The sequence below is a fragment of the Diaphorina citri genome, unplaced genomic scaffold (genome assembly GCF_000475195.1).
Source record: "Diaphorina citri unplaced genomic scaffold, Diaci psyllid genome assembly version 1.1 scaffold2204, whole genome shotgun sequence".
In the NCBI taxonomy this organism is placed as follows: domain Eukaryota; kingdom Metazoa; phylum Arthropoda; class Insecta; order Hemiptera; family Psyllidae; genus Diaphorina; species Diaphorina citri.
In genome coordinates, this window is record NW_007379629.1 from 75,742 (window position 1) to 88,322 (window position 12,581).

The 12,581-nt window shown below is 41.5% G+C and overlaps 2 protein-coding genes across 2 annotated transcripts; both read right to left on the bottom strand.

Moving 5' to 3' along the window:
• Positions 1 to 243: 243 nt before the first annotated feature.
• Positions 244 to 7,473, bottom strand: LOC113471257 (prion-like-(Q/N-rich) domain-bearing protein 25). The gene is made up of 4 exons (XM_026830264.1): positions 7,365 to 7,473; positions 6,511 to 6,672; positions 5,317 to 5,442; positions 244 to 389 (listed from the first exon to the last, which is right to left on the bottom strand). Exons 1-4 carry the CDS (start codon positions 7,399 to 7,401, stop codon positions 259 to 261), a joined length of 456 nt encoding a protein of 151 aa, XP_026686065.1. The 5' UTR covers positions 7,402 to 7,473; the 3' UTR covers positions 244 to 258.
• A 1,531-nt stretch (positions 7,474 to 9,004) lies between these two features.
• On the bottom strand, positions 9,005 to 10,314 carry LOC113471259. The gene is made up of 3 exons (XM_026830265.1): positions 10,124 to 10,314; positions 9,299 to 9,492; positions 9,005 to 9,138 (listed from the first exon to the last, which is right to left on the bottom strand). The coding sequence occupies exons 1-3, from the start codon at positions 10,312 to 10,314 to the stop codon at positions 9,005 to 9,007; spliced, it is 519 nt and encodes a 172-aa protein (XP_026686066.1).
• Between the last annotated feature and the right edge of the window lie 2,267 nt (positions 10,315 to 12,581).

A 12,581-nucleotide genomic window follows, 5' to 3' on the forward strand; every position in this document is an offset into this window, starting at 1 on the left:
ATTGCAATTTTACACAAGCTTCTCTCAAATACTCTCCCTCTACACTGAATCATAGGATTTTGAATCGGGCATAGCACTCGATACTGAATACCCTGATAACGCGAGATTTCAATATCCGTCCTGTGGGGCGATGAATTGCTGCACAACGCTTAGTAGGCCTGGAGTCCCTCTTCTCAGGCACAATTTACTTACGTCTCAGGCACAATATACTTACCTACGTCTCAGGCACAATATAGTTACGTCTCAGGCACATACTGCCTACTTACTTCTAAGGCACATACTGCCAGAGGTGCTATCCACATGATTTCTATCGCAGCGACATCTACCCTCGTAACATCTGGAGTTGGTGTTGAGGCAATTCCTATCCTCATTACACGGCTCTCCTAGGTCTGGAAATACGAAAAGAAAATTCGGTTAGCCCAATGGTAATGCGGTGTAGCTCATCATGCTCTTCTCTGTTTTTAGTCTAAAAGTAGATACCAATTTGTCTACCTGACTATCTTTTGGTCTATCAAAGAGGAAGCACATGGCTCATTAGTCATATCGGAATTATTCGTCACCAGGCAGGTGTAGGTATCGACAGAATTGCCTGGACCCTTACCTGCTGATAGAACTAAGGTACTATATTAAAAAGTGTAGGTATGCGTATCACCTATCGATAGAATTGCCTAGACCCTTACCTGCTGATAGACCTAAGGTACTATATTAAAAAGTGTACTAGTGTAGGATTGTTTTCATTTTTCGCAGATTCTTCTTTTTCTTCTCCTTTTCCCATGTACCTACAGAGGGAGTCGGCGTTTTTCGTCAGCCTCTCAATCAGCCCTATCTAAGGTGATTGCTTTGGGCTGAAATTTGGTTTTGGTTACTAATTTTACGAGTGGATGCCTTTCGCACCCAATCTCGTTTTCATTTTTCGCAGATTCTTCTTCTTTTTCTTCGCCTTTTCCCATGTACAGATGGGGTCAGTGTTTTTCATCAGCCTCTCAATCAGCCCTATCTAAGGTGATTGCTTTGGGCTGAAATTTAGTTTTGGTTACTAATTTTACGAGTGGATGCCTTTCGCACCCAATCTTTGCTATTTCTTTGGCAAGGGAAATTCAGGCTATTATACTCCCTGTTTAAAGTCCCCCAGCCAGACTAAGCTGGTCTATTCCATGTTTAACGTCCCCCAGCCAGACATTTTCCACCATTACCGCCTGAAAATTGTGAAAGGAAAATAAGACGCCTATCACATATTCGTACATTTAAGCACCTGAAGGCTACTCACTGGAATTCTTGATGCATTTGGTGCGGTCTGTGTTAGCCACATGATTATGCGTATCACCTATCGATAGAATTGCCTAGACCCTTACCTGCTGATAGACCTAAGGTACTATATTAAAAAGTGTACTAGTGTAGGGTAGCTCATCATGCAGAAGGTCCCGGGTTCGAATCCCACCATCGACAAAAATTTGTATTCACTTTTCGCAGATTCTTCTTCTTTTTCTTCGCCTTTTCCCATGTACAGATGGGGTCAGTGTTTTTCGTCAGCCTCTCAATCAGCCCTATCTAAGGTGATTGCTTTGGGCTGAAATTTGGTTTTGGTCACTAATTTTACGAGTGGATGCCTTTCGCACCCAATCTTTGCTATTTCTTTGGCAAGGGAAATTCAGGCTGTTATACTCCCTGTTTAAATTTTTCGCAGATTCTTCTTCTTTTTCTTTGCCTTTTCCCATGTATAGAGGGGGTCAGTGTTTTTCATCAGCCTCTCAATCAGCCCTATCTAAGGTGATTGCTTTGGGCTGAAATTTGGTTACTAATTTTACGAGTGGATGCCTTTCGCACCCAATCTTTGCTATTTCTTTGGCAAGGGAAATTCAGGCTATTATACTCCCTGTTTAAAGTCCCTCAGCCAGACTAAGCGGTCTATTCCATGTTTAACGTCCCCCAGCCAGACATTTTCCACCATTACCGCCTGAAAATCGTGAAAGGAAAATAAGACGCCTATCACTATTCCATGTTTAACGTCCCCCAGCCAGACATTTTCCACCATTACCGCCTGAAAATCGTGAAAGGAAAATAAGACTCCTATCACATATTCGTACATTCAAGCACCTGAAGGCTACTCACTGGAATTCTTGATGCATTTGGTGCGGTCTGTGTTAGCCACATGATTGTAAGGACATACACAGACACTTTTATCACAGTAGACGTACGGAGGACAGTTATCCGATACCTGACACTTGTCACCAATCTCTGAAAACCAGAAACAAAACGAGAGTTTTATTGTTAATCTATCTTGTGTCTGGCCGGAGGACGTTAAACAGGGAGTAGACCAACCAGTGTAGCTTCTATTACCATTGGGCTAACCGAATTTTCTTTTCGTATTGGTTGTGTCTGGCCGGGGGACGTTAAACAGGGAGTAGACCAACTTGGTCTGACAAGGGGAGTTTGGTATAAGTAGGGCCATCGGCTTTAATAAATGCCCTATGTCACTGCGACCTGGTTAGATCTATGACATACTAGAGTTTAAGTTTAAACAGGGAGTATACCAGCCTGAATTTCCCTTGCTAAAGCAAAGGTTGAGTGCGAAGGACATCCACTCGTAAAATTTGTAGCCAGGACCTGCAAATCCTGAGGCCTCATCGTCCCTAAAGCGAAGAGAAAAGAAAGACAGGATAGAAGAAAGCTAGCCGGAGCCGTTCCGAGAGCGAACCTTGCCTATTTAGGATAACATCCGCCGCGGACTGGAATCAAACCCAGCTCTTACAAGGCAGACGCGCTTCCCTCCAAACTAACCAGGCTGGCAAATGGCAATATTGAATAGCTAGGTAACATCCTCATTTAAGTAACATTGCCTACATTCGGAAAAACCTACACACAAGACATTCCTACACATACAGGACATTCTTAAGTAACATTGCCTACCGGACATTCGGAAAAACCTACACACAAGACATTCGGAAAAACCTACACACAAGTCCAAATGGACAGCGTTAGGCCAGCCACTCACTCAGGTAGACCTGACAGGTGCACCTTATCAGGTCTACCTGACACCTTGTGAGCGCATACACTATCAGGTACACCTGACAGACGGAGCTGATAAGGTGTACCTGTCAGGTCCACCTGATGGTGACCTTACCTTTCAAGCACACATCCTTGGATTTGTCTCGATACATAACATAGCCTTGATCACAAATACAGAACTGATGTTGTAACACCTTCGTACTCAAGTTGAGGTGACTACACACAGCGAATTCAGTGCAGTCGTCGTCTTTCGTGCAACCGAGGTTTTTGCCATCTGTGGAGAGAGAATATGATCATTATTATGAAAATTAAATATTAATTGTAAGCGCCCGCGGGTTCGATTCCCGCCCGGGGCGGATTTTATCCTGATGGGATAATATTCGTTCTCGGAACGGCTGGCTTTCTCCAGGTATCAATGGATTTTTCCGACAATATTATAATGCATATTTTTAATTTGTTCTCTCACTTATTTTCAAAAAACTAGATACCCATTGATTTTTAGGACACCATTATTTCCTCTACATCAGGTCAAATGCGAAGTGGAAATTGACATTATGAAATCATGAGCACAAAACAAAAATGAAGAGACAAAGAATATTACAACATAAATCGTCAGTCTAAATTATATATAAAAAATATGGCACTGTTGCGAGTTTCCATGGCAACCGGATGTTTTTCGACCAATCAGAACCTTAGGGGGGAGGGGGAATACACCGTTGCCAAATGTTTTTGTCCTCTAATTTGGTTTTTCAAACATGTTTTTGATCGGTTTTGACTATCATTATTTATTTTTCACTGTATTAAACCTTTTAGATTACTATTTACTTATTTTAAAAAGAGCCTCTACCATCATAGTCGGTCGGTCGATTGTCAATTGCATTTAGGGATTTTAGGGCAGCCTCGCTTAGTCTCGACCTAAGGGAAAATGAACAAACCATACTAATGAATAGAAGCGGCCTCAACGGAGCAAACGGATCATTATGGTCGATGTCGGTTCTCCGTTGTGGACGCCTTCTCAGAAATAAATAATTAATAATAGAAGAAAAAAGAAGAATAAAAAAAAAGAAGAAGTCAGTAACCAACCATATCTTATTGCTTCCTTTATAAGTTTAAGTAGATCGGTACCTCCGTGGCTGAGTATCACACTAGGCTTGCACGCAGGAGGTCCGGGTTCGATTCCTGGCGGAGCCGAGGTTTTTTTCGGCTCTGTGCTTGGAGTTCGGGGCGAGAGTCACTGCAATACTCCCCCAGTCCTGAAACCAAACAAAACATCATAGGCATAAGCCAAAATATCATAAGCATAAGCCAAAACATCATAAGCATAAGACAAAACATTATGAGCATAAGCCAAAACATCATAAACACTAGCCAAAACATCATAAGCATAAGACAAAACATTATGAGCATAAGCCAAAACATCATAAGCATAAGACAAAACACTATGAGCATAAGCCAAAACATCATAAGCGTGAGTCAAAATATCATAAGCATAAGCCAAAACATCATAAGTAAGGAGCGGATTATATGCATGAAACATAATGCCCCAAATATGTAAGCAATATGCACCAAAAAATGGCCAATATATGCACGAATATGCAAGAAACCTGCCAAAATATGCAAAAACAGGCATAAGCCAAAACATCATAAGCATAAGCCAAAACATCATAAGCATAAGACAAAACATTATGAGCATAAGCCAAAACATCATAAGCGTAAGTCAAAATATCATAAACATAAGCCAAAACATCATAAGCATAAGACAAAACATTATGAGCATAAGCCAAAACATCATAAGCATAAGTCAAAACACAATAAGCATAAGCCAAAACATCATAGGCATAAGCCAAAACATCATAAGTAAGGAGCGGATTATATGCATGAAAAATGCCCCAAATATGTAAGCAATATGCACCAAAAAATGGCCAATATATGCACTCATATGCAAGAAACCTGCCAAAATAGATTTTTCTTGTTTTTCTTCGCCTTTTCCCATGTACAGATGGGGTCAGCGTTTTTCGTCAGCCTCCCAATCAGCCCTATCTAAGGTGATTGCTTTGGGCTGAAATTTGGTTTTGGTTACTAATTTTACGAGTGGATGCCTTTCGCACCCAATCTTTGCTATTTCTTTGGCAAGGGAAATTCAGGCTGTTATACTCCCTGTTTAAAGTCCCTCAGCCAGACTAAGCTGGTCCATTCCATGTTTAACGTCCCCCAACCAGACATTTTCCACCATTACCGCCTGAAAATTGTGAAAGGAAAATAAGGCTCCTGTCACATATTCGTACATTTAAGCACCTGAAGGCTACTCACTGGAATTCTTGATGCATTTGGTGCGGTCTGTGTTAGCCACATGATTGTAAGGACATACACAGACACTTTTATCACAGTAGACGTTCGGAGGACAGTTATCCGATACCTGACACTTGTCACCAATCTCTGAAAACCAGAAACAAAACGAGAGTTTTATTGTTAATCTATCTTGGGTCATTAGTTGTGTCTGGCCGGGGGACGTTAAACAGGGAGTAGACCAACTTGGTCTGACAAGGGGAGTTTGGTATAAGTAGGGCCATCGGCTTTAATAAATGCCCTGTGTCACTGCGACCTGGTTAGATCTATGACATACTAGAGTTTAAACAGGGAGTATACCAGCCTGAATTTCCCTTGCTAAAGCAAAGGTTGAGTGCGAAGGACATCCACTCGTAAAATTTTATTTAATAAATGCCCTATGTCACGGCGACCTAGTTAGACCTATGACGTACTAGAGTTTAAACAGGGAGTATACCAGCCTGAATTTCCCTTGCTAAAGCAAAGGTTGAGTGCGAAGGACATCCACTCGTAAAATTTGTAGCCAAAACCAAATGTAAGCATTATCCTAGTTAAGGATGATTGAGAGGCTGACGAAAAACGCCGACCCCGTCTGTACACAGGAAAAGGCGAAGAAGAGGCCTTCTCTCATATATTATGTATACTCACTAGAAATCATTTCACACAGAGAGGTGACTAGAGTAGCGCCGGGTTTACACTGGCAGCTTCTATACTCACTAGAAATCATACAGGAAGTATACCAGCCTGAATTTCCCTTGCTAAAGCAAAGGTTGAGTGCAAAGGACATCCACTCGTAAAATTTGTAGCCAAAACCAAATGTAAGCATTACCCTAGTTAGGGATGATTGAGAGGCTGACGAAAAACGCCGACCCCGTCTGTACACAGAAAAAGGCGAAGAAGAGGACTTCTCTGATGTGTATACTCTATACTCACTAGAAATCATTTCACACAGAGAGGTGACTAGAGTAGCGCCGGGTTTACACTGGCAGCTCCCATGAGGGGCGGTCGGGTAGGGGCGCCTACATTCGGTATCTGATCCAAACTTGGCGGCACATTGAATGTCCTGGACGCAGGCCCTAGTTAAGGATGATTGAGAGGCTGACGAAAAACGCCGACCCCGTCTGTACACAGAAAAAGGCGAAGAAGAGGACTTCTCTGATATGTATACTCTATACTCACTAGAAATCATTTCACACAGAGAGGTGACTAGAGTAGCGCCGGGTTTACACTGACAGCTCCCATGAGGGGCGGTCGGGTAGGGGCGCCTACATTCGGTATCTGATCCAAACTTGGCGGCACATTGAATGTCCTGGACGCAGGCATCTCCTAGCCTGGACGCCTCTGAAATGTACATAGAAACCATAAAATATACAGATGGATATTTTTTTTTTTTTTAAGATGAGTGTGAGATTAAAATCAAAAGCAATTAAATGGCTCGTTAAAGCCTGACAAACAAACAAAAAGATGAGTGTTTCATCGCCGTTTTTATTTGGTTGCAACTAATACAAATAAATATAAGACTCGTGTGGTCTCTGAGATATTTTTTAGAGGTTTGATAGAAGGACCTGCAACTCCTGAGGCCTCATCGTCCCTAGAGAAAAGAAAGACAGGATAGAAGAAAGCTAGCCGGAGCCGTTCCGAGAGCGAACCTTACCTACATATTTAGATAACATCCGCCGCGGACTGGAATCAAACCCAGCTCTTACAAGGCAGACGCGCTTCCCTCCAAACTAACCAGGCTGGTAAATGGCAATATTGAATAGCTAGGTAACATCCTCATTTAAGTAACATTGCCTACATTCGGAAAAACCTACACACAAGACATTCCTACACATACAGGACATTCGGATAAACACAAGTCCAAATGGACAGCGTTAGGCCAGCCACTCACTCAGGTAGACCTGACAGGTGCACCTTATCAGGTCCGTCTGTCAGGTCTACCTGATACCTTGTGAGCGCATACACTATCAGGTACAGCTGACAGACGGAGCTGATAAGGTGTACCTGTCAGGTCTACCTGATAGTGACCTTACCTTTCAAGCAGACATCCTTGGAATTGTCTCGATACATAACATAGCCTTGATCACAAATACAGAACTGATGTTGTAACACCTTCGTACTCAAGTTGAGGTGACTACACACAGTGAAAAATACACGGTAGGTAAATATATTGATGTAAACATAATTATGTTTCAAAAAATTAAAAATCAATAAACAATAAAATAAAAGAACGGACGGTTTTTGTAAAATCAAACAATCAAGACCTTTTACTGTATCAGAACATCGGTAACTAATATACTAGCAGCACTACTATACTACAATAAAAAGAAAATTTATACATATCCATTTCAAAGGACCACAAAGGAACGTGGTTCAACTGACGCCATGGCTAAAAAATTAAAAGTACAAAACGCCTTGAAATGAAAATAACAACAAAACGATTACACATTCACATAAATTCAATACACTCTTGTTAAAAAAACAAATAGTTCAAAATATAATAAGTAAAAGATTTAATAGAAAATAGTAGAAAAATATGTATGTAAAACAGTTAGGTGAGTAAATATGAATCAAAATATTCAAAATGCATAGGTTGCTACCAGACATCTGTTGAGGTTCAGAATATTGAAGTACATAACAATAGTTAAATAAGAATAAGAATAAGAATAAGAATAAGAAATGTTTTTATTGCAATACAAGTTAGAAATGTAACAAATTACAAAGTCAGAGAAATACCTGGCCGGATAGAGGGCAAGTATGTATGATATATTAGATTATTATCAGGATTAAAAAGAAGAAGAAGAAATGAGTGTTTATATTTCGTAGCAATGAAACAACTGCTACATTAGACGCATGTGGTCTATGTCGTAGCATGCCTATTCCGTACGTAGTATGCCTCTCATCAGATGGGTGAGAAGAGACACAATACTTCCCATTTAGGTGCTGGGTCAACACGAGAACACCAGAAAGTAACCCGTACGTAGTATGCCTCTCATCAGATGGGTGAAAAAAGACACACTACTTCCCATTTAGGTGTTGGGTCAACACGAGAACACCAGAAAGTAACCCGTTAATTTATTTGCAATCGAAAAATGAGTGTAAATTTTTGTCGATGGTGGGATTCGAACCCGGGACCTTCTGCAAACAAGAGCGTTACTCATTCTCGGAACAGCTGGCTTTTTCCTATCCTGTCCTCCTTCTCTTTTCGATTTCAGGACAATAAAATCTAAAAAGAAGAAGAAAAAAAAATGAGTGTTTAATTTCGTAGCAATGAAACAACTGCTACATTAGACGCATGTGGTCTATGTCGTAGCATGCCGATTCCGTACGTAGTATGCCTCTCATCAGATGGGTGAGAAAAGACACACTACTTCCCATTTAGGTGTTGGGTCAACACGAGAACACCAGAAAGTAACCCGTTCTTTTCGTTGCAATCGAAAAATGAGTGTAAATTTTTGTCGATGGTGGGATTCGAACCCGGGACCTTCTGCATGGCAAACAAGAACTCATTCTCGGACGACTCATTCTCGGAACAGCTGGCTTTTTCCTATCCTGTCCTCCTTCTCTTTTCGATTTCAGGACAATAAAATCTTTTTCCTACCCTGTCTTCTTTGATTTCGGGACGACAAGACCTTCGTTGTTATGGCCCACTATCAAAGTATCAAAAAACATCTTACCCATCGTCTTTGTACAGTTTCCCCAGGTCGATGTCCCCGTATAGTTTGACCATGTTAAGAAGAGGCAGCATCTCTATAGTCTCCATACCCCATCCTATACGTAGCATTGTCATCAGGGTCAGAGTCAGCACTAGGTTAATCAGGGCAAACAGTGACTTCAGAATATTCAAAATTATTCTTTTTGTTATCGACTTCCTAACTCTTCTACATCTTTGTTTAGTGTATTTATTTTTGGGTTTTTCGTGCACGCCACGCTACGCCAGATAACGGTCCAGTAGGTAAATACTTACCCGTAGAGAAGATAGGTAGATGGTCGGTAGGGTCGTACACATTAAACTCCTTCACGTTGGTCACTCGTACCCCCTCCGGTTCTATGGAGAGCATTCGTCGCGTGCGATTGACGCCAAAGTTGACGTCGATGTGAACGGAGCCTCCCTGTCGGCCGGTGATCCGGAGTCCGGAGTCTTTAAAGCTGGAGAAATACCTGGCCGGATAGAGGGCAAGTATGTATGATATATTAGATTATTATCAGGATTAAAAAGAAGAAGAAGAAGAAATGAGTGTTTATATTTCGTAGCAATGAAACAACTGCTACATTAGACGCATGTGGTCTATGTCGTAGCATGCCTAAAATGAGTGTTTATATTTCGTAGCAATGAAACAACTGCTACATTAGACGCATGTGGTCTATGTCGTAGCATGCCTATTCCGTACCCGTACGTAGTATGCCTCTCATCAGATGGGTGAAAAAAGACACACTACTTCCCATTTAGGTGTTGGGTCAACACGAGAACACCAGAAAGTAACCCGTTAATTTATTTGCAATCGAAAAATGAGTGTAAATTTTTGTCGATGGTGGGATTCGAACCCGGGACCTTCTGCAAAAAAAATGAGTGCAATTTTTTGTCGATGGTGGGATTCGAACCCGGGACCTTCTGCATGGCAAACAAGAGCGTTACTCATTCTCGGAACAGCTGGCTTTTTCCTATCCTGTCCTCCTTCTCTTTTCGATTTCAGGACAATAAAATCTTTTTCCTACCCTGTCTTCTTTGATTTCGGGACGACAAGACCTTCGTTGTTGTGGCCCACTATCAAAGTATTAAAAAACATCTTACCCATCGTCTTTGTAAAGTTTCCCCAGGTCGATGTCCCCGTATAGTTTGACCATGTTGAGCAGGGGCAGCATCTCTATAGTCTCCATACCCCACCCTATACGTAGCATTGTCATCAGGGTCAGAGTCAGCACTAGGTTAATCAGGGCAAACAGGTACAGGAGCCCAATCAGGGCCCAGAACGACCAAAACATCATAAGCATAAGACAAAACATCATTAGCATAAGCCAAAACATCATAAGCATAAGCCAAAACATCATAAGCATAAGACAAAACATTATGAGCATAAGCCAAAACATCATAAGCATAAGTCAAAACACCATAAGCATAAGCCAAAACATCATAGGCATAAGCCAAAACATCATAAGTAAGGAGCGGATTATATGCATGAAAAATGCCCCAAATATGTAAGCAATATGCACCAAAAAATGGCCAATATATGCACTCATATGCAAGAAACCTGCCAAAATATGCAAAAACATACACAAACCTAGTTCTCATATCTCATAAATATATGTGTCACAGAGGGTCACACAGCATTTTCCAACCTCTAACTGATGTTCCCCAAGAAAAGACAGGGGAAGTGCGGACTTACGCAAAAACATGCACAAACCTAGTTCTCATATCTCGTAAATATATGTGTCACAGAGGGTCACACAGCATTTTCCAACCTCTAACTGATGTTCCCCAAGAAAAGACAGGGGAAGTGCGGACTTACACAAAAACATGCACTAGGTTCTCATATCTCATATATGTGTCACAGAGGGCCACACAGCATTTTCCAACCTCTAACTGATGTTCCCCAAGAAAAGACAGGGGAAGTGCGGACTTACCTATGGAGGTCCAGCAGATGTTGGTTACAGAGGGTCACACAGCATTTTCCAACCTCTAACTGATGTTCCCCAAGAAAAGACAGGGGAAGTGCGGACTTACCTATGGAGGTCCAGCAGATGTTGTTGTAGGCATGAAAGCCGGGTTTACACTCACACAGGCCGGATACACACGCTGCGTTGGGAGATACAGATGAAACACATTGCTGATCCTCCGTGCATTGATCTAGCAGAGAGTTAGCCCCTGTAAAGTTTAGCATGAATCATAATCGTAAGTGATAATCAATTAAACTTTTTTTTTAACTTGGTCTACTTAGTTGTAGAGGCAAAACTACAAATGATGGAAGAGGGGAAAATGGAAAAATCAAATATTGAAAAGGCCATAACTCCGACCCTGGTTGTCAGATTCAGCTCAAACTTCCACCAAAGTATTGCGTTTTTTAAGGCCTTTGATATGATATATTAAGTCAGAAGAATGGTGTTCTCAAAAATTTCAAGTTCGGCCAATACATAAACTTCTTGGGTCTCTTCTGGGGTCACTTACGTCTCAGGCACAATAGGCCCCTGTAAAGTTTAGTATGAATCATAATCGTAAGTGATAATTAATTAAACTTTTTTTTTAACTTGGTCTACTTAGTTGTAGAGGCAAAACTACAAATGATGGAAGAGGGGAAAATGGAAAAATCAAATATTGAAAAGGCCATAACTCCGACCCTGGTTGTCGGATTCAGCTCAAACTTCCACCAAAGTATTGCGTTTTTTAAGGCCTTTGATATGATATATTAAGTCAGAAGAATGGTGTTCTCAAAAATTTCAAGTTCGGCCAATACATAAACTTCTTGGGTCTCTTCTGGGGTCACTTACGTCTCAGGCACAATATACTTACGTCTCAAGCACAATATACTTACGTCTCACTTCTCAGGCACAATATAGTTACGTCTCAGGTACAATTTACTTATGTCGCAGGCACAATATACTTACGTCTCAGGCACATACTGCCTACTTACTTCTAAGGCACATACTGCCAGAGGTGCTATCCACATGATTTCTATCGCAGCGACATCTGGGCACAATATACTTACGTCTCAAGCACAATATACTTACGTCTCAGGCACAATATTCTTACGTCTCAGGCACAATATAGTTAGGTCTCAGGCACAATATAGTTAGGTCTCAGGCACATACTGCCTACTTACTTCTAAGGCACATACTGCCAGAGGTGCTATCCACATGATTTCTATCGCAGCGACATCTACCCCTAGTGTAGGTATGCGTATCACATATCAATAGAGCCTTACCTCCTGAATATCGACGCGCTACCAACCAAGCTAACTAGGCTGGCATAAGGGAAGATAATCGATAACTAGGCAGTGCGCCAGGCCAAGTTCCGCTCTCAGCAATTAAGGCCAAAATTTCTTCCCTTCTAGTTAGCTTGGTTAGTAGCGTGTCTGCCTTGTAAGCGCTAAGCCGCGGGTTCGATTCGCGCCTGGGGCGGATTTTATCCTTTTGTTTTTTTAATCGAAGGATATTTGTGAAGAAAAGTTCATGGTGTGGTCGTGTTCCAGGCAATGTCTATCGACAGTATCGACCATAGAGTAGACGTTGGGTCGTTGGGTTGGTTTCGAGGTGCC